Source organism: Filicampus tigris, chromosome 12 (assembly GCF_054856515.1).
Source record: "Filicampus tigris isolate MCC_2025a chromosome 12, RoL_Ftig_1.0, whole genome shotgun sequence".
In the NCBI taxonomy this organism is placed as follows: domain Eukaryota; kingdom Metazoa; phylum Chordata; class Actinopteri; order Syngnathiformes; family Syngnathidae; genus Filicampus; species Filicampus tigris.
The window spans coordinates 18,912,012-18,934,174 of record NC_141228.1 but is presented as its reverse complement, the minus strand read 5'-3'; the positions used below and the strand labels follow the sequence as shown (position 1 = coordinate 18,934,174).

The window sequence follows — 22,163 nt, the reverse complement described above, 5'->3', positions numbered from 1 at the left end:
GTACCATACAACGAAATTAGGGTGCTACTCCATGATTATGTCATTAAAGGATAATAATAATAATAACTGCAAATAAATTATGTTATAAAAAACACTATCGTAAATACGTTGTAAAGTCAACATGCCAGTAATGTGTTACTGTATACAGTAGCATCAGAGTATGTTTCATTATTTTTTTTAAGTAGCAGTAATATGGAATATGTGTTTGTGTCATATTGTGAATTCAGTGCAGTGATGGATTGTGGGAAGAAGCTGTCCGGGAGTCTGTTCCATTCCAGAACGGTCCTGATGGACCTGGCACTTGCTAGAGGACAAAAAGTGCAAGAGGCAGCAGTACTGAAATGTATATGGGACTAAAAAAATTTTAATAGTCAGATTAAAAGTGACATACGTTGTTTTGGTGCCTGTCTGTTTCACAAATATACATCGTGTGTGCGAAGGGGTGAGCTAAAGGCATTAAATTCGTGTACTTTCTAGCTATATGAAGTTCAGTCCATTAATTTGCATTTGTTTACGGGCAGATCTGACACATTCAATATGGCGGACGCGCATATGTATCCTAGCAACGGGCTAACGAAGACAAGTAAATCTTAACCGCGGGACAACAGCGCCATTACGTGGCCAAATATTAGCATTACAAGACGGTTCATGAAAATTGTGTCACTTGACACGAACGAAATGAGACTTCTTTAAAAAATAAAAAAAACACAAACACTGTACTATACTTTTTGTTTTTAATGGATTAACTCGGCTGTGTTGAGACGGATCTGACCTTTAGTGACTGTCAAAGGGGTGAGCTCAGTGGTCTATTTTTGAACCGAGAACACGTGGCACTGTTTCTGGTAAACGAGAGTGAGAGAGAGAGAGAGAGAGAGCGAGAGAGCGAGAGAGAGAGAGAGAACGAGAGAGAGAGAGAGAGAGCGAAAGAGAGCGGGAGAGGGATCGAGAGAGAGACCTGTTTCAGCCACGAACACAACACAGTAGCAGAAACTGCAGCGCACTACTGTACACTAGTGATTGAGTGACCGTGGATTATACAGAACCATAAAGGAAACAAGCAGAGATGACGATGGGGGTTGGAGTGTATATTTACCTTGGTGCCTTGCTGCTGCTTCATGCGGGATCTGCTGATCATGGTAGGCGTCACTTTTTGTTATTTTGTCTTCTTTAAATTTGGTCAGATTGCAGTGGTGGGAAGTACAACTGCTCACAATAATTTGTACTTTGTTACATTGTTTGACCTCGGTCAAGTAACGTGAACTTTCCCGAGTTGTCACTCAAGGGTAAAGGGAAGCACTGTGTCATGCTCAAAAACTAAAATATAATAGAACTGCACACCCTCTTAAAATGCCGATGACGAGAAGGTGCAGGAAGGATAAAAAAAAAGGATAATAAAAATGATAAGTGCAGTTTGTTGGCAATACATTGGTATTTTAGTTTTGGGAGCGTGGGAGGAGGTCAGACAACCCCAATGCAGGTTTATTTCAGTTTTTTTCCCCCAAGAATTTGGAGGTTGTAAAAAAAATATGTTTTTTCCTATGCATTTTTAATGGCCACAGTGATACATGGATTTTCGTTATTTGCGGGGCGTCCTGGTTCCCAAGCCTTGTAATAGTGGGACCACTGTACAAGTATATCAAATACATTTTCCCCATAGAAATGAATTGTAATTGTAAATCTATTCTGGCTCCCAAAAACAGTACCATTTTTTGTTGTGTGTTTACTACAGTAAAAACAAACAGCAATGCATTGTATAATAAAAACATAATTAAAAAAAAAAAGAGATTGTAAAGAAATAACTGGTTTTATAAAGTGCAACTACTGTATCTACTGCATTTGTGTGCCTTTAAGGGGCGTGGTCTTGTGAGTGACATCAGGAGTTGGCGTTGGCTGGAGTCATGCCTAATGTTCTCATTTTGTATTTGTGTATTTGACAGTTTGTCCTGTTCAGTAAACGGCTGAAAGTGAATCACTAAATATGGCTCTCCTTTCCCACATGCGAGGGCATTAGAGTACCTTAATTCCTCCATTTTTTTCCCACTTCAATCAAGCGGTGGGACGTCTTTAGCTTGCTTGTGACTCGCAACACCAAGCAAAAACTCCAACACTTGCTTGGGTCAAGGTAACGCCTGTCCACGCTATTAGCATTAGCATCTCCTTTTGGATATAATTTGCCTCACAGGCGAAAAATTCAACTCAGATTACCTGAAGATCTCGGCGTGATGTTACTAAATATAGTTCTTTGTCTCATGAAGGGCAAACAGGAGCTGGCGTTACTTCTCTGTCATTAATTTCACACGTTTGCCTTTCACACATTTCCCACTCCTCTTCCTCTTTCAGCACGCCTATTACACAAAGCCTGTATGTTCACACTGTTCCCCCGTCAGTCCTTCAATTCTGCGATGAAAGTTCCCATTTATTGGCTGTCAGTGGACAAGGGAAGCGCACAGCGAGGCATAATGACATCTCTAACTAACGTCTTCACACTTAATTGGGCCCCTGCCGTAGGCTACTGTAGGCCGTGCGTGGACTTTCCGCTCGCAGTGTTTTGAAGTGGCCTTTTGACTTTGTCATGCAGGCTATTATCAGATTATAACGAGCTATAGTAAGTACAAAAATCCAGCCAGGAAGCACTTCATCAAGTAATTACAAGACTCCAACACATGCAGAGATGGCAGCTAATTAACGCTCCTCACATCTCTCACATTCTGCTATTTTTGTCCAGACGGAAGAAGAAAAGGTTCTTGCGTGTTATATGATTTAAAAAATAAAAAATAAAAAAAAACGACAGAAGATATAGCAAGGTGAAAGGCATAAAACCTTGACATTTGTCACACATTCATTTTTTCAATTTTAGTCCAGACAGAAGGAGAAAATGTTCCTGTGTTTTATTATCGCGTCTGTCACTTGTCCATTCTTTTATTGTAGTCGGGACAGAAGTGAATGTTTCAGCGTCTTATGTGATTGTTTGCCCGACTAACATTTACATGTTTATATCAAAAGAGAAGTTGTTACAAAAGGGGATAGAACGGTATAAGACATTAAACATGTTATTGTGTATGTTACATTCTTCTATTTTACTCAAAATAGAAGGAGAAACAATTCCTGCATGATTTCTCGCACTAATGTTATGCATGGTAAAAAATAAATAAATAAATAAAAATGATGTCTGTACGGTAACTATTGAAAGGTGAATGTCATAAAACCTTCACATCTGTTTTTCTATTTTACTCCAAACAGAAGAAATGGGTATTTGGCTGTGTTCTGAATGAACTAATTCCATTCAAACTATTTATTAAATAGTAGTCACAACACACCTGCCATTGTTTAAAGTGCCTCCACTTAAACCCAAATAAAGTTCAGCTGTTTTAGTCGACTTTTACTGGATTTTTCTTTGCATTCCAGCAGAAGCCTGGCGGTTTTTTGCTCACACTTACTGTGCTATTTGGAACTGTTCATAATTCCCTCCACCTTGACAAAGGCTCCAGTTTCACCTGAAGAAGATCAGCCCCAAAGTATGATGCAGCCACCACCATGCTTCTCTGTAGGAATTATTTTGGTGATAAGCAGTGTTGTGTTTTTGCCAAACATACTTTTAGGGAATTACGGCTCACCTTGGTTTCACCATATTTCCCCACATATCTGGGAGAAGTTTGTTTTTGCAAACCGTAACCAGATTTAGGATGCTTTTCTTTGTACAAAGTAATATAAGCCTCCTGTCCTGCCGCTCGACCACATAGCACAGACTTATGAATAAGACAGCTGTCACATACTAAACACCCGGTACTCGGCAGAAATTCCTGCAGCTCCTTCAAAGTTGCCTTTGGGCTCTTGGCTACCTCGTGACACAAAAACCTGGCATTTACCTGTGTGGACCAACCACTATCAAAATCAGCAAGAAAGGCCAGACCAGCCAGAGCCTAGACCTAAACCCTAATTGAACTTGTGACCCCTCGCAATTGGACACATTTCAAGAGCGCATATATTGCAAAGTCAAGCCGATTTGAACACAATCCGCATTATATTTCCTCATGTTATTCTTTTTTTTTTTTTTTTTTGAGCAGACACTAAAGTTCCCAGAGACGATTGTAACGTTCATTACAGGCTGACATATCGGAGCAGAGGGGAAAATGACAGACTAGAGATAGTTTGAGGTCAGTCAGTTGGCGGTGAACACCTGCAATATGTGCACTGAAAAAAGGCCCGTTAGCCATGTGAGGGAAAATCGCTTCAAATACAAAATGCTAACATGCTACTAAGAGAGGGAAAATATTATAATGGGTGATTAAAGCTTTAAAACTTTAGCGTTTGACTCACTTTTTTAGGTGAAATTGTGGCTTAAATGTCACGCAATAGACTCCATCTGTGTGTGATGTTTGACACGAAAGAGCACTGAGTGAAGCTATAGAATGCTACGTTAACTTATCGTGCTAGCTACACGGCCTCCTTCATCCAAAACAAGCTGGGATAGGTTCCAGCTCCACTGTAAAATTAATGAGGGTAAGGATATAGCAAATGGATGGATGGAACTTGTGTTTACATGTATGATGGTTCCGAAAGTTAAAAAAAAAAACATTGTCTGTACATTTCCTGAAGGTAAGCTAAGGTACTAAAGATGGTAAAACAGACTTCCTGCTTTGAGGATTGCAGGAGCAAGTTACTACATGTCGAGTCTCATGTCGACCAACTCGAACTTGGAGCACGTGTGTAACAGTGGTTCTCTGTACTGCATGACCCCACTCTGCACACATGCACGGAGCATAAGATATACAAAAACTCAAAAGTCTCATAGAGTATCAGAGTCAGGTTGCTTCACAAGGCCGGTATTATAAGGCTCTGCACCTCTTGTCTATTTACGTGCATATTTTGGTAGTAGCACGTTACATTTATTCCGTTACAGTTTCTGACGAAACTTTTTAAATAAAATTCTACATGTCAGTGTAGTCTTAATGTAACATACTTTTTATTTTTGCTTGAGTATTTGTGTTAAGAAGAAACAGTGCTTTTGCTCTATTACACAGAGCTACTGTACATTCTGCTTAGGGTTTCAAGATTATGGCCAAAATGATAATCACAATTTTTTTTATAGTATTTTACCATACTGTAATATAACACTCGCCAACAGGAAATTTTAATCAGAGATGACTTTATGTGTCTAAACTCCCTAAACATATTTTTGATGCTGATAAAGTAAATGTCATTACTTTTTTCTAGCACATGTTTTTGAGATATTTTCTTGCACAATACGGATTTTACCATGCATTGTTATTTGTAGCTGTGATATAATGTGTAATATTATTATTACTGTTATTATTATTAAGAATAATAGTGACTGTGACTGGATAATGATATAGAGCGGCGATTCTCAAAGTGTCGTGGTACGGGAAAGAATCAGTTGTATTTAACTTTTAACATCAATACATTTGCATTTAATCTTTAGGAACTGTTACTGATCGTAGCTGTGACTGAGCAATCATATAAAGAATTCGTAGTAAATAACCCTAAAAATATCTCATATTGATAGTGACTTGTGACCGGTTTAACAATATGGACAATTCATAGTAAATGTTGCTGAAAATAAGTTCTACTGCACGCACTGATGAACTGTGCGTGTGTGAGTGATTGTTGAGGTAATGAAAGGCATTGTGCTAATGAGCTAGCCAGCACTAATGACATTACGTTACATGAGCATTCTGGTTTGCCTCAAAGAGATGTTGGGAAGGGGGAGGAGGAGGACAAAACTTGTTAAACTGATCAAGAGCAGTGGAAATGGGAAGCCGCGTTTGCTCAATAAGCAAATTAAAGCCTAGAAAGGCATGATTAGTTCATGTCGTAGCATCATATTGCTAGAATTCAATATTCAAAAAAAATGTTTGAGGGTAGAAAGGGCGAATATAACCTATGAGGGAGAGGGAATTTTATAACCTAGCTTTGGCACACAGAAAGTAAAAGTGTTGTTCATTTAAAAACAAAGGTTAAGAATGTATTTTTTGAAAAGCAGTGATTGTTATAATAGTTTCTTGTTTTTGTAAAACACAAGGAATGTGGAGTTTATGCACGATATAAGTAGATATTGATGCTTTTGGGTGCAGATGATTGTGTACGTTTGTATTTGTGTATTTTTGTACCGGTATTTTATTATTAAGCAGTGCTTCAGCCGTAACACTTCACTCAGCTGTTAATTTTTTGTATATATGTTCTTGATTGTTTGACTTACGATTTATGATGATGCTGACTGAAATAAAACATTTTATAGTGATTCATAGTACCGGTAAATGTAGTTGAAAATATAGTATTGGTCATGATTATATGAGTGAGCAATAACAGGGAAAATTCATAGCAAAAGTAGCTGAAAATGTCATATTGATTGCCATTTTGATCGAACAATGAACTGAATGATTGTGCTTGTGACTCCAAAAATCTCTCCAAACAAAATCTCCCAAACACAAAATACAATTTGTTATGGTCTGATGAAACCAAGGTTGGATTTTGAAGGTTGAAAAGTGCTCATCAACAAAAAAATGTCATATCTTATCTACAGTGAAGCATGGTGGTGGCAGTGTCATGATTTGCATCAAATTTTCTTCCAGCATCTTAAATTTGAACGTGATTGGTTATTTCTGAAACAGCCACATCCCATGTTCTAAGAGGATGTGCGCACTTGTGTAACCACATTATTACAGTTGTTTTTACTTCCTTTCTCGGAAAAAAAAACCCAACCTCAATTGTGTTGTACAGGTAATAGGTCACAGCGGTGGAAAACGTTTTGAAATTATTCATCTCAAAAACATTTTTTTTTAAAGCCCTGTATGTCATGTTGATAGTATGGATGAATAAATACAGCAAATAGCTGAAAACATATCGTGTACTGATAGTGATTGTGACCACGGAATAATACAGAAAAATAATCGTCAATGCTATAGCCACAAATATCCCCCGGCGTCGTTTTTATAAGGGCTTTAAATACTTGCTTGCTGACAATGCTTACTCACACAGCTTTCACTGACTATGCAACTTTTGTGTCCACATGTAACACAAACTTGTAATTCTGATGTTTTTGGATCGTGCGTGAACTGCATTTTAGCAAACCGGTTGCCCACAACACCAAATAACCATTAATCAAGCTTGGCTCTGCTTGCCTCCCATCAGGTAATGAGCACACTGCGCAGCCAGCACCAGAACGCGACCTGGATCTCACCAGCAACCCGCCGCCCATTATTGCTCCAAAGAGCTCCAACACCACTTCCTCTACTGGCAGCAGTACGACGACACATTGGGAAGTAGCCATTGCGACGCCACAACCAAGCAGAGGGAATGGTAAGTGCGGAGGTTCATGGACTCCGCGCACTACGGGAAGTCATTAAGATGGTCTAAATTTGCTCATTATCGTGGATCGTCGAGGAGGTCGACACATGGTGATAAGCTGATTAAGTGCCACCAACGTAGGGCATGCAGAGGCAAAGAGGAAAAGACATGAAAAAAGTCATTTTCAGCAGCGTGAAAAAAGGTGGCAAACAGTGACCAATTCTTTAAAAAAAAAAAAAAAAAAGAAGCTTCAAGCTTCTCGTTGCCACTCCCCGTTAAAGTTTGCTTCACTAAAAGCTAAACAGATAATTACACTTGGTGTACTTAAAACTACTACATAGCTTTGTTTTACGGCAGTTTACGCTCGTTTAGCTTAATGCTAACAAACAAGGGAAAATGCAATAGATGGGCTAACATAATAACATTGGTGTTGCGGCGTTACAACCCTTTCAGCAATGGATATTTGAACACAAATGTGGAGCAACTTATTATTCTACAGTTATGCCGTGTGAGACTTTTCACCATGACGTGAGAAAAGTAGCAATGGTAGGAACGCACAGGCCCAAACGCACACACATTCCCAGGCACTTGAAGGTTATATCAGACGACAGTTTACTTTCACGACTCGGCACCACCTAGCTCTGCAGATAGCGGCGCCCTTCATTTAGTGTTGTTACTCTGCTGTTTTGGTCATCATCTGACTTCAAATAGGCTCAATGGTTGTTAATGAATGTGTTGTTGTGAACAATATGAACTGAGATAAATAGTTTCAAACAAGATTTTTTTCAAAAAAGGAATAGGTTTGAAGGAGGCATTTATTTGTTTAAGTCCATCAACAAATACATGAAAATTTAATCAATTAATCTAAAAATAACACGATTCTCTTTGGCAGCCACCGACATGGAGGTAATTTCAGCGACGTCCATCCCAGAAAGATCCATCAACCTGACCGACGTGGTGACACCAAAGCCTTCTGTTCCCCTAACGTTCACCACCCAAGCCCCCGACACGTCTCCTCACGGCCCTTCAAACAAAACCTACCCCAACGCTACTTCACACCAGCCGCCGGACTCACTTCCTGTCTCCACTACGACAATGAGCCGGACATCTCCCGGGGAAACGTATACCCCCACGTCCACTCCCTTGTCTCGCACCACCCCGCATAAAACGCCCACGACGACTCAGCAATCGACCACGCCCACTACCACGCCCACCACCACCACCACGAACAGCTTAACAACCAGCTCGGCCAGGGAGACCTCCACCTTTCAGACGACGATTCTCATGCCACCGCAGAGGACCTTCAGCGAAGCCCCCCCGCAGACCACCGTCGCCCCACCGAGCGTCACATCCACGCAGGCTAAAGTGCATGCAGACACCCCGTCGCAACTCAATGTAAAGGGCGACAGTAAGTATAGTACTAAAGTCTACTTTATCTTCAAGCGTAGTTTAATTCACTAGGACCTGACCGATATGGATTATTTGGGGGGCTAACACCAGTTCCAATATTTAGAAGAATAAAATTCCGGTAACTGATTAACTGACCGATTAATAATAAAATAAAAACATAATAAATAAAACAACTTCTTTTTTGGTCCCTTAACATGATGCTTACCAATCAGGGGTACGCATGCACATTGCAGGGAGTACATGGAAGTATTTGATCATTTATTTCCTAGATGCTAAGTTAATATTTTCAGTAATTTCATTAGCCCGTCAATAAAATAGTTTATCTGTGCCACATCTTGTTTCCCCGGGGAGACGGGGAGATGCCCTAGATGCCCTATATGCAAAACAGCCACCGAGTGCTTTCTAAATATGTCCTCGGCTTTTCACTGTTTGGATGATGACAGAGGCTAAATTGGCCTAAGAACAAAAGCAACACTGTTGTTTTTTTTTTTTTTTTTTGCTTAGACACAAGCCAGCTCTTTTCTTCTTATACACACAAGTACCGTCGCCACCAGGCCGTCCATAGTGGTCCCTCTGTTTGGAGACAGTCATGGGACTCGTGTTCCGTGGCTCTTTATCTGCCCGCTCAATTATTTAGACACCCACAGTGGCGTTTTCGATCCACTTTGGGAGCGTGCCGTCCTATTCATTTTATCTTTCCATCTGCCTGGCAAAGAATTTTCTAGGACATCGGCGAAAAAAAAAACAAACCCTCACATGATGCTTTTCTGGTAGTGTGGTTTTATTAGTCCACACTTGGCACTTTGCCTTTTTCCATGAGCCAGAGAAAGAGGGATGGCTCACTCCTCTGTGGTTGTTTTTACTTGATGATGTGAAAACCGTTGAGTTGGCAAAACAGTGCTCCATAGCAACGTGTGTAGATAGCAGTGACGGGCCGTGCATTTGGGACACGGACCTTGAGTGGGGACTTTCCAGACCTAATCCACCTCTTAAAACTATCAGGTCACAATTATAGAATAGAAAGTAATACAAAAAGGCAATTTAACAAGACACAGTTGTGCCACGTACATTATAGAATCAACATTTATCTGCTTAAAAGCAAAAATAAATGCATAAATAGAAAAAGTAAATCCAGCAGTTTTTATTTCATCTGTTTAACCAGTCGAAGGTGACTATAACACGTGTTGCTCTGACCAACCAATCAGAGGACTGAAAACTGCTGACATCATCGAGAGCCAGAGCTCTGGCCCTGTGAGGATGAATTAAAAATAAATAAATAAATGTAGTTTTAACTTAAATCAATTCAAAACTGAAATGAGAACTACATTTTCAAAAAGACTATTGTACAAATAATACAAAAATAATAAATTTTTAAATACATTTAAAAATAATACAATTAAATGAAAATCATTAACATTTTAATCCGATTAAGGGGGTAACATTTTTAATTAAAATTTGTGAACTTTGAAGTGCCTCATACGTAGATGTTGATTAAAACTAAATTGTTTTTTATTCAAATTAAAAAGCAAGTCTTATTTTTATTGCCTCAGTCATTTTTCAATATTTTTGGAAGACAAGAAAAAACACAGATTTTAGAACACACATTGGTATTTTTTTTTGATATTCATACAAAAACTTCAACCAGATGGCTGAACAGGTAAGCGAAAGGAAAAAGGAAAAATACCAATGTGTACTGTAATAATTTTAAGTTTAATAATTTAAGTTGAAATGAAAATTTTTTCATTTTAAATCAAATTCAGATTAAGATTTTAAATTAAAATTAGTATATTGGAAATGAGTAAAATGTAATTTAAGTCAAATTCAAATCAAATTGAAATAATTACAATGTAGCTGTAAACAGGGTTAGGTTTGGTAGGCACAGTGCACTTTTGTGTACCTTTTAGTGAAAAGCTCCAACATGTCCCTTGTGCTTTGTGATCCCACTCCAGCTGTCATGGTCCATGACTCCCCGACGCTGGATCCCCTGCTGGCCGGCTTGGTGTCGGCCTTCATCATCAGCGCTGCCGTCATCACCCTGCTCCTCTTCCTCAAACTGCGACGACGAGACAACAGGCCAGAATTCCGCAGGCTACAAGACTTGCCCATGGTGAGGGAGAAGGATTTTCAAAACTCAAGTCTCAACACCATCAAACATGTTTCAATTTTGAAAGGCAATAGCCGGAAGCATAAATATTTCAAAACGAAGAGTTTTTAAAGTTTAAGTGCCAACATTATCATATGTGGATTTATTTTTATTTTATTTTGAAAGGCAAGCACCACAAACACATTTTTTCCCTGTCTACATTTCAAAAGAAAATATGTTACAAAATTAAAATCCAAAACACTATCAGCAAGGATTGGCAATGTAAATATTTCCATTTACTAGCAAATTAAATTATATGCAAAATAAAAGCCCCAAAATAATTCTATTTTGAAAGGCAAACAATGAAAATGAAAAATGTCATGGGCCAGCATTTCAAAATAAAACTCGCAACAACCCTGGATTTGGAAATAGTTTTATTTTGAAAGGCCAGCATAAAAGCAAAAATGTAAGGCTCCAGAATCATCATAAACTTTACAAACATATTCATTACTGTCGGGCTGAAATTAACTTGTTTTGCGCAAGTGAGTGATTGATTAACCCTGCCCCACATACTTCTGGTCAAATGGAGAGTAAGGCTTTTGTTACTATGACAACGTGGGGCAGCCTCAGCGTTGGGACTTGAGTGGATTCAGAGACCCAACTATTTACACGTGGCCATTAGCAAGTCAATTTCCCATTACGTCTCCTTTTATGTTAACTGGCTTTTGTGTTTCTCTTGTTCAGGACGACATGATGGAGGAAACACCTTTGTCTATGTACAGCTACTGATATGGATGTACAGCCAAACAATGACTCCCCCCTCCCAAAAGCCTCCTTTCTTCAAGGGTAATATTTGTCATGATTCAACCACCCGGTCTGTCTTTTTGTGACTCCTGATCCTGATCAATCCAGGTTTTGTGTGACCACATACGCTTATGTGGGCAGCTACAATTGTATCCAGGTCTGATGGCGGCTCTAATGCATGACACGCAGATGCCACCTATGTCAGGTTCTATAGCAAATGTCAATTTCTGATTCATACGCACAAAATGCACCCATTTCTCATTTGGGCATTTACTGTATTTCCTCCAATAGTTGCCTGGGTAAAAATAAAAATAACCTCCCATCAGGAAAAAAAAAAAAAAAAAAAAAAAGAGTACTAAGTGTAATTATCTCAGTTCACACATGCCATTGTTCACCCACGGGCATTAAGCAGTTGAACTCTTTCGCAAACCAAAACAGCAGGACCTACTGAGAGACTTCAATAGTTTCTCAGGCAAACTACAATCTGGAGTCTTTATGTTGAGTTCAATCAGCAGTATAAAGTGTTGGGTAGAGCACAACGCAACGTTTAATATTATTCCAAAAGTGTGTTTTGGGGGACAAACTAACGCCTCTACTCATCTGCAGTGGAGAAATTAAACATCCTAGTCCGCTATTTTGAGGAAATACAGAACTCTTGTCATGAAAGGCTTTTTGGATGACTCAAAGGCTCAAGAGGAGGACATAACAAACGGCCTGATTATATGTTTAATGAGGTTGCACTTTATTTTCATTTTCTATGTTTGTTATTAGAAAAATTTGTTTGTGCGGGCGCGTTTTAGCTGTGCGTGCGTTTTTAAGTGAGTGTTGTAAATTTGTGTGTGCTCACGGGTTATTTAATGCATACACTAGTCGGCCACAACATTAGGTACACCTGTGCAAGCAATACAAGAGCTTCGTGGCACATTCACAAAGGTAATGACGCTCTGATTTGATTGAGTGGGTGTGTCTAATGAAGTGTCCAATGTGTGATCAAATAGTGTTGTCGGTGACGCCCCCCCCCCCCCCCCCCCCATTGCAGTTTAGGTGAGAGTGCCTTTTAAACATTTACATTCATGTCATTTCCACATGTGACATGAACATACGACCGGAGCAGTGGCCTTTATGAAGTGTTCATACTGTAAATACTATTGTTGTTGAGTGCGTAGATTAATTTATAAAAACTCAAATAAGATGCATTCCCCTATGAGATGGATCCGTGTGGAAATCCACATTTTGAAATGATGCACTTGTGTTTATCTATTGAGGTGTCAAACGCATCATTGTTGAATAGTGAGGCTTTGCTGGTCAATGTGGATTACGGACAATTATTATTACTATTAAAAGGTATTTCAAATGTATCCCCGTGTTTTCTCTCTTTATTTTCAGCGCCGACAAATCAGGTATTTGTGTTCACGCGCCACTATTGTGGTCTTGTATGTAGTGTTGCCGCCAAGTAAAAATAGACTTTACGGGAGCTTGCTTTCTTCTTTCCACACTCTGGGCTCTACCTCTGCAAGTAGAAGGAAGCAACTGACTGCAGTGCACATTTTCTGGCAAGATCCGGCCTGCTGTGATGCATACACTTGCCAAAAGATGACAAGAGACAGCCCATCGTGAACAGTACACAGACTTGCTGATGAGTTCCAGCCTGCTGTTACAATCATACAGTCACCGGCAAGATCCAATCCACTGTTGCGCATACACTTCCTGGCGAGATGATGAGAGCCATCCCACTGTGGCGCTGGAGAAGAAGTGGCAAAAAAACGCTCGCCGGCGAGATTCGGCCCGCTGTGATACTTGCTGGTAAGATCCAAGCTGTTGTTTCGCATACACTAGATGGCAAGATGAGCAAGCCTGCCTGCCGAGCAACGCATAAGACAAGATGGCCGAATGCCGGGTGGAACGTGCACACTCGCCGGCGAGATCCAGCCGACTGTTACATTCGCCAGTAAGATCTGAGCCGCCCTCCCAAGAGTTTTTGTCCGATCATCTAGAGGCAAGTCCGCGTGAGAGTGTCTGGGTGAGAGCTGTGGCCAACAGCAGCATCTGCCTGAATGTGCTGACTGTTTTACTGTTCTCCCGGCGTTCAATTAATGGCTGAAAGGTGCGTCTGGAGTCTGGCTCTCCTTTCCCACATCTGAGGGCATTATAATAAGTATACTGTAAAAATCTATAAGAAAGATCGCTTTAAATAGTGCGATATAGCGGGGATGCAAATAACAGAGATGGCTTCATGTCCCTAAATGTATGGTTGACGCTGATTTAAAAAAATGTCTTTACTTTCTAGCACATCAGATTTTTGTTTTTATGTTTGCCCTTGCGCAATACAGATTTTACTGTGCGTTTTAATTTATAGCTTTTAATTTTTTTTTACCTGTTGCTGAACCGAACCTTCATTCATAAATATTACTAAATATATTACATAAATATTAGTTATTATTATTATGAAAACCTGATGTGCTAGAAGGCAGAGCAAGAACCAGTCCAAAAAAAAAAAAAAAAGTTTATGTGCATCTCTGACTAAAAAAAAAAATTGGGAAAATTAGTTGGCCAGAGTAATGAACTGCGATAAAGCGGGAGAACTCTGTTAAGCAGCCCGGAAACCGCAAACCGCAATGCCCTGCTGATCGGCATCCCCAAAACTGTTCCAATGACTGACCTCACAAAAAAGAGGATCACAGGTCCGTCAGACTCAGGTCAGATCCTAACTCTGGGTTCACGTCATCGTCGTCATCCAGAATGTCGTCATATTCCTCCTCGTCTAGGAAGTCACTCTTTACTCTGGACGGAACACTCCGGTGCTCATGAGCTGGCGGAGGAGCAGAGGAAGTTGTTCGTTAATGAGTGTGCGTGTGAGGTCATCCTTCGCTGCACTTGGGATTACAGTGGAAGACACGCAGAGTAATTTCCCATAAGCACGACTGCACTGGTTCTGTTTGTATGTGTGTGATAATAAACAATGAGCCTAAATGACTCTGGGAAGTATTTGGAGTCTCCTCTGGGATCTTGTGTTACAGTAAGCCCATACGCACAGTTTCCCCAAATTACATTAACTAAGTAACTAATCAACAACACTGCGCCGTCTACACTTAATGATTTCTTTAAAAACTTGATAGATATTGTCCTGCTTTGATGGAGGTCTATGCTCTGCAGAATGTTATCCACTAACATTATCAGCCCATATTCCATCCATCGACTTTTCTTTCCAGGGAAGTGGTGAGCTGGCACTTATCCCAGCTGACTTCTGGTGAAAGGCAGACTACACAGGCCACATATAGAGAGAGACCATCCACACCATCACAGAGTGGGGGACCGGAACCCAAGCTTGTCTGCATGGGAGTCAGGCGAGCAGCTAACTTTCTTCCTCAGAAGAAAGGGCTAAAAATGGAATTATAGTTAAGGTTTATCGTGCCACCGAGGAATTTGTTTGACTCACGCAGATCATCCAGCAGTGATAGATCTGAGCTGATCTCAGCGAGGCTAAGTGTCGGGCTTAAGTCCGAGTCCCAGTCCTGCTTGGCCTCTTCAACTTTGAGCCTTCCGCCGAGCCTGGGCGAGCCATCTGGGTGAAAAGCAAAGCACGGTCGACACTAAAAAAATATTGTGCAAAGGATTTCCTAGGCTGGATTTAGACTGCATATTTCAAATGAGAGAAATTCAATTTTTCTTTTTTTTTTTTATGCCTTGAAGTAGCACAATTGGGATATGAGTCCTGGTGCATAATGAGGAAAAAAAGACAAATGGGATCGGACATCTTCAGACCGACCTCTCAATCAGGTCTTTTCCAAATGTGGATAAAAATACGATATATATTCGATATTTAAAAATGGAGATGAGATATACCGTTGAACTACATTGATTGAGCACTTGGTCTTACTTGCTGGTTGCGCGGCTTGGCGCTCACGAAGACGCATGACCTCGCCCTCTAGTTCTGACACAGTGGCGCTGTTGTGAGATTGCACGCCGGTGAATCAGAGAGCGAACATCCAAAACGTGCAAAAGTAAACACATGCCTACCTGATGTGGCGGATCTCCTTTTGCGCATACTCAAAAGCACTTTTGGCCAGATCTGTGCTGTGAGATTTGTAGCGGTCCGTCAGCTCCTGAAGCATCTGCTTGAAAAAAAACATAGACAACACGGTACTGAGATACAAAATTGGAAATATGTACTGTATGTGGAACCTCTAAATTCGAACACAATTAGTTCTGTGACGCTGATTGACATCCAAGTTCTAAAACAATCCTTTCAAATGAAATAATGTGACATGAAGGTACTTTGACTTTTGAGATTGTAAAACTCTCCCGACTTTCATACAAGTGTAAAGTTACCGGTAATTGTATTGCTCAAGCAGCCAGCACTTTTTCCATTGCTGGTTCTATCTTCTATCATCACAATTTACCACTTGCACACAAAAATCATTAAGATGCTCACTGCAATGAACTCTCACAAGAATCTTTGATGTCACGCATGATGCCTTGAAGTATTATTGGACTTTTACAGCACATTTATCCAGAAAATTTCAATTGGATCAAAAAAAAAAAAAAGTCAGCTTTGGAGGCTCCACTTTATTGGCTTTACCCTTTTTTTCATCATCTGTCGTAAAACTTTAATAGGTATGGAGCCCTCAGCCAATAGCAAAAAAACGCAAGTAATTGAAGCAGCCTCAAAAATGTTTAGAATTGCCGTAAATATAGCATAAACTATAAACTACTATATTTTCGGTCATCTAACATTAAAAAATGCTAAGGAGGAACCACTTTCATATACTGCAGTTTTTATACATACACGACTACAGTTATTTGGGGAACACTGCTAAATCACAGCTTTCTATTAAAGGTGATAAGGCTAACATTTAAGGACTTTCTACGATTTCTGGGGTGGCCTGTGAGCCACTGCACTGAGAAGCACTCGAATCACATTTCCACATTCAGAACCAAAACAATAGCAATCTATAGTAAGCTGACGATCTTTAAAGCAGCCTTTGACTTCAGGTTCATTAATGTTATCGGTTCATAAATTAGGCATAGCAGAAAGTGGAGCAGAAAGTAGAGATGAAAAAAATAAAAATCATGACCAGCGGGCTGATCTTTGGAAACCGATATTGTAAACCTTAATCGAAATACATGTGTTAAAAAAGTACACCAACATAGCACACAAGCAAACAAAATGGATGCACCTCACTGCTATGCTGGCACTGTCGCCGGCTCTCTCGGGCCCCTTTCTCCTGGAGCATCATCGCCTCCTCTTGCTTCCCTATCCCCGTAGCAAAAATAAAAAATAAGCAAATAAAAAGACATGGAGAGATGAAGTTGATGTTTTGGGCAAGATCGTGCAAGCCCCTTTTCTTTGAAGGCCAACAATGGGGCTCAGGACTTGTACAGTCCTGAAGATTTAGTGACTCACTCAGTCGCGTTTTCAGCTGGTCTACCTCTTTGCAGAGGTGTTCCAGCTCCGCTCGGCACACCTTGGAGCTCCAGCTATGATAAGAGGGGAAGATGAAAGATTTTCTTGCAAGCTCTCTTGGGTGAAGAATTTTCAACGCACCTCTCCTTAGGGAAGGCGGCTGATCCAACATCGCTCATCCCTTTCTCCACTCCTGGAAAGTCCTCTTTCTCACGTCTCCTTCCTCTCAGGTCTTCACGCAACCTGTCAACCTCCGCTGGAAGACACATTGTTATTATAGATCGACTATTTTTGCTCCTAATGCTCATATCCAATCGCGATTTTGCGTTACCTTGCAGTGTCTGGATGTGAAATTGCTGAGATTGTTTCTCCCGTTCCATGTCGTCGAGTTTCTTGGTGAGTGACTCAATTGCCTTGAAAAAAAGACATTGGTGGTACTAGGAAGGAAACTTGGAATTCTTTCACCTTCAAAACCCTTTGTTCGTTTCATTCGGTTCAAGTGCAGAAATGATCAAGATCCAATAAAATTCAACCAAAAAGGTTCTGGGAAAAATATGCCTCAAATCTTTAAATTCAAACCAGTGATCATATGCCTGACATCCAAAAATCATTTTGTGTGGTTCACAAATATCAAATATAGTGGTGTCTTGAGATACAAATTTAATTTGTTCCATTTGGAACCTATTAGACTATGCAGGTGAAGTGCCCGGCAAGTGTAATCCATCTCACACAATTACTTGGTTCTGTGTCTGGAGCTGAGATTGGATGGAGGCTACATCTGCCCACTGCACCGCGGGACTGACAGGAAGAAGCTCCCGTGCACTCGGGGATGGAGCACGAACGGCGTGGCTGTCAAAATCTGAATCATGAAACTTCTCCCTGATTGGGAATAATTCTGAAGAGAAGCAGGCATGTTGGTTGAAATTTCACCAACAAGAATGACTGAACTCTGTTATGTGGGGATTTCCTCCTATTCTGTTATACATATACAGGAAGTTTCACCCACCATCTTCCCTTTTGCTGGAGTTCCCCAGTAAGGACAGTCTCCCCTGGGGAAAAATTTGTAGTAAACAAATGATTTTATCAACTAGATTAAAGTTGATATACAGTTGGGAATCAATGATTTACAGTTCAAAACACCTTTACCTTACCTTCATGTGCGCACCTAGTCTTCAAAATAATCAACAATGCATGTGTGTGTGGGAAGGTGGGGGGTTTTGGCACATATATTGATGCAGAGGAATGACATTTGAATGTAGGCCTTGCCTACTCACCCTCATGTTGGCCACGCTGTCGTCTGCTGCAGAGAGGATGGAGCTCAGCTGGCGGTCCCAGTTCATCTTGCATTTGATCTACAGGGAAAGAAAGAAAGCATCCCTTTAGTCATCAGTGTTTAACAAGCAGGCTGACAACAAGTAACTTTACACTTCTGTGCCGAAGTAACAGCCTCGTTAACAGCTTTGACACTTGCTGATGAGATTCAATTACAACGGCACTCCTACTCTGGGGTAGGCTTTTTTATACTGACCTGAGCACAAAATGCGGCAGATGAACGTGAATTAACCGATATTTTCTTCCCAGGCTAAATTTGACAAAATGCCGGCTAACTATTTGAGTTAGGAGACAGTGACGGACGGTAAACAGACAGTAATAACTATGTTGTTATGACGATATCAAATGTAAGCCCACAAGACGGTCATACAGATTCTACATATGGCTTAAATCACAAATATTTCATGACGAAAAGTGTAAATATTACTCCTAGCTTCGCCAGCCACTTTTAAATAAAGGAGCCCAGATTGGTGCGTGAAGACGTCACAGGCAAGCCCCGACGACATTTGGGAATTGTAGTTGTGATCGGTGACTATTTTTTCATTTTAATACCAACACAGCCGTATTAACAAAATAGCAAACTCGTGAATTAATTATATTGTGTTTTGCATTTATTTTATTTTAGACTGTGGATATTTTCATTGTCATGTTTCATTTATTCGTAGTGTCATCACGGCGGCAAGAGAACACAATATCCCACAATACCCTGCAGTGATTATGTCACATCGAAAATGGCGGCCTCTGCCGTCAACATGGAAACTATAAAAAAGTTACTCGAGGAGAGTCTTGTAAAACTCGGATTTGAAGTGTACACCTTAAAGGTATTTGCGCTTCAACTTCCAATGTATTGTTTCTGAGACTTTCCTAACTTTACATATCACCGCAAACGCCAAAATGCCACATTACACAGCATCTAGCTAGCAGATACACTGCTGTCCCACTGTGTTGCGTCCTCTTGACAGCTTCTGTGCTCCTGTTTTCAGGTAGGTTGGTATAACTCTGTGTTGCCCGCCAAACTGCACCTGCCTTACCCGGATGATAGCTTGGCCGTGGTGCTCCTCAGCACTCCAGCCATGTTCGAGCAAGCCTTCCTTCCCTTCATGGAGGAGAGAGGCTGCCAGGGACTCTCTGACCCCATTGACCAGTGTGTTAAACACTGTGTCACCTCTGCTCTCTCACAGGTTTGTGGTATTCATATCCTGGAAATATGAAGCTAATGCTTAATATTATAGAAATACAGTGAACCCTCACTATCCGTGGGGCTTAGGACCAGGACTCGACGTGAATAGCAAGAAATTGTAAGTAATAGATGCCCCCTCCAATAGAATAAAAATTCAACTAAATAAATGTACTAGTGATGAACCATTAATGATACCAGCCTTATTTTAACGTATCGGGTTCTCGTGTTGTCTGCTGATATCAACCACCGATATTTAAAATAAAAGCATCAGACATTGAGTAAGTCCTCCTTGGCAGTAGTTGATGCTATACTGCAGCAGTGTGATACACTGACAAATTATCATCTGTGTCAAGAAAAAAAAAAGATCTTTGTTGACAATTTTGTTGTCATTGTATTAAATTATATATATTAAAAATACTACAGGCATTGGTAGTCTATTTCAGTGAGTACTCAAAGATTGAATACCCGTACTTGTATCGGCCCCAGGAAAAGATGGTGTCAAACGTCCCTAAATTTTTAACTCCTCTTAAAAAAATACCTTTAGAAATAAATTGCTTACAGATGATTAGTCTGTGTGAAATAATGCTTTGAATTTTCAAGCCACATTTTGCCTCAACCTTTTTTGTGGAATTGATTTAATCGAGTTTTTCGATCAATCGTTGCAGCCCTAGAAATCGGATAAGTCCAAATTGGTGTGTTTTTTTTTTGTTTTTTTGTTTTTTCTTTTCAGCAAATGGTTTCAGTTATGCTGAAGCAAAACACAAGTAGATGAGTTTGTGAGGGTTCACTGTAGGGAATAATTGCCCCCCCTTACACCCCTATAATCGTTTCCCCTCCCTTTTGTGTCTCCTCTGTCGTCTGCAGAACTTTCCTGGACAGAAGGTGGACGTGAGGTACGACTATGAGCTGCTGCCCAGTAGAAAGCCCAAATTCTTAGCACAGACCGCCGCACACGTGTCAGGAGCGGCTTTCTACTACCAGCAGTCTGACGTTAGCGACCAACCCTGGGCCAACAAAGTAATCCTAATCACCTTTTATAGTTTACCTCAGAACTATTGTTGTAACCTGACTTGTGACTTACTGACTTATGTTTACTTATGGCATATTAAATTGTGATTACAATATTGAGGGGGAAAAAATGATTGCAAATAGATTATTTGTCAAAATCGTTCAGCCCGACAAATATGCCTGCCTGGGTGTAGCCTTGGTCTGACTTTTCGCCATCCTATTTTGTCAACAGAAGATGTTCGGTGTGTGCGTGCATCCCAAACTTGGAGGCTGGTTCGCCATCAGAGCTCTGCTGGTGTTCCAAGACATCAAAATGGACCCGGAGGAGATACAGCCTGACCCTCCAGATTGTGTGCCCTCCAGGGAGGCTAGGATTCAGTTACTGGAGGATTTCAACTTGCGGTGGCAGGTACCGCGGCACCTAAATGAAACATTTCATGTTAACTCTTCACGTTCCCATCACCACATTGATTTACGCCGTAGGACTGGAGCTACAGGAACATCATCACTCCTTTGCAGACTTACTCCCAGAAACAAATGGATTATTTCGCCACACCACCTGCCCAGCGAAATGCTCTGCTCAGGAGATGGGGTCTCCTGCCAGAGTTGGATGACGCGCCCTCTGACAGCCCGGGAGAACACGCTCAGGTGAATGGACACGGCTGAGGTAGAAAGATGCTATATTTCTGTGGTAGCTTTATTCAACTAGGTTAAGATAGACACTCGCAAAAATGGCGTATCATCTTCGGAGGCCTCTATATGTATCCAGTATATATATTATTTTAATTTTGGGAGTAATAATAAGCAATTTTACATAAGTATAAAAACAGTGTACCAGTGATTAGCACGTCTGCCTTACACTCGTGAAATTCCGGGTTTGAATTTGGACTATGACGTCCTGCATGGAGTTTGCATCTTCTCCCTATGCTTGAGTGGGTTTTCCTTCCACATCCTAAAAACATGCATGTTAGTTCATGTTAGGTTGCAAGTGCAAATCAAAGGGTTGAGGGAACTTCTTATTTATACATACCAGTATTTAACTTTTTTTTTTTTAAATGCTGACACTACTTGCATGTCAGTTCATGTTAGGTTGCAAGTGCAAATCAATGGGTTGAGGGAACTTCTTATTTATACATATTTAACTTTTTTTAAAATGCTGACACTATAAATTATTGGTGTTTTTTTTCTCGAAATTCCGCTGGAGAGGTTTACATTCACTCCGCGTGGACGCAATTGCCATATTATGGATGAAAAGAAATGGACATCTTGAAAATAAATCTGTACATGAAAATGATTTTTGCTGGATTTATTTTTAATTAAATATGCCGTGGGGAAAAAAACTCAAACTGATCTTCAATTAAAAAAAAAAAAAAATAAAATAAAAATATATATATATATATATATATATATATACATATATATATATATATATACATATATATATATATATATATATATATATATATATATATATATATATATATATATATATATATATATATATACGTATGTATACTGTGTTTATGTAACTGCATGTACAATTAAATATGAACAACAGTAATACACTGTAAGGATGTGCATGTGACGAGAGGGGTTGAAAACTATAATAAAAGTTAATAAAAGTTACAAAAGGGTGT

The 22,163-nt window shown here is 40.2% G+C and overlaps 3 protein-coding genes across 6 annotated transcripts; 2 read left to right on the top strand and 1 right to left on the bottom strand.

The window, feature by feature from the left end:
- The first annotated feature begins 887 nt into the window (after positions 1-887).
- LOC147138985 (uncharacterized) lies at positions 888-12,960 on the top strand. Its single transcript, XM_086046366.1, has 5 exons — positions 888-1,136; positions 7,150-7,317; positions 8,198-8,713; positions 10,665-10,822; positions 11,543-12,960. The coding sequence occupies exons 1-5, from the start codon at positions 1,064-1,066 to the stop codon at positions 11,585-11,587; spliced, it is 960 nt and encodes a 319-aa protein (XP_085902492.1). The 5' UTR covers positions 888-1,063; the 3' UTR covers positions 11,588-12,960.
- LOC147138984 (uncharacterized) lies at positions 8,329-18,803 on the bottom strand. Of its 4 annotated transcripts, none has more exons than XM_086046361.1 (13): positions 18,535-18,803; positions 18,281-18,358; positions 18,013-18,055; positions 17,744-17,901; positions 17,338-17,419; positions 17,148-17,262; positions 17,007-17,080; positions 16,780-16,856; positions 15,620-15,714; positions 15,480-15,547; positions 15,039-15,164; positions 14,262-14,411; positions 8,329-10,768 (listed from the first exon to the last, which is right to left on the bottom strand). In XM_086046361.1, the coding sequence occupies exons 2-12, from the start codon at positions 18,344-18,346 to the stop codon at positions 14,278-14,280; spliced, it is 1,038 nt and encodes a 345-aa protein (XP_085902487.1). In that variant the 5' UTR covers positions 18,347-18,358; positions 18,535-18,803; the 3' UTR covers positions 8,329-10,768; positions 14,262-14,277. The 4 variants fall into 4 exon arrangements, with proteins under 4 accessions (XP_085902487.1, XP_085902491.1, XP_085902490.1 ...); XM_086046364.1 differs by lacking the exon at positions 8,329-10,768 and adding an exon at positions 12,642-13,343; XM_086046363.1 differs by lacking the exon at positions 8,329-10,768 and adding an exon at positions 13,351-13,739.
- Positions 18,804-19,014: 211 nt separating this feature from the next.
- mmachc (metabolism of cobalamin associated C) lies at positions 19,015-21,820 on the top strand. The gene is made up of 5 exons (XM_086046368.1): positions 19,015-19,159; positions 19,322-19,519; positions 20,383-20,535; positions 20,759-20,935; positions 21,010-21,820. Exons 1-5 carry the CDS (start codon positions 19,070-19,072, stop codon positions 21,190-21,192), a joined length of 801 nt encoding a protein of 266 aa, XP_085902494.1. The 5' UTR covers positions 19,015-19,069; the 3' UTR covers positions 21,193-21,820.
- Positions 21,821-22,163: the final 343 nt, after the last annotated feature.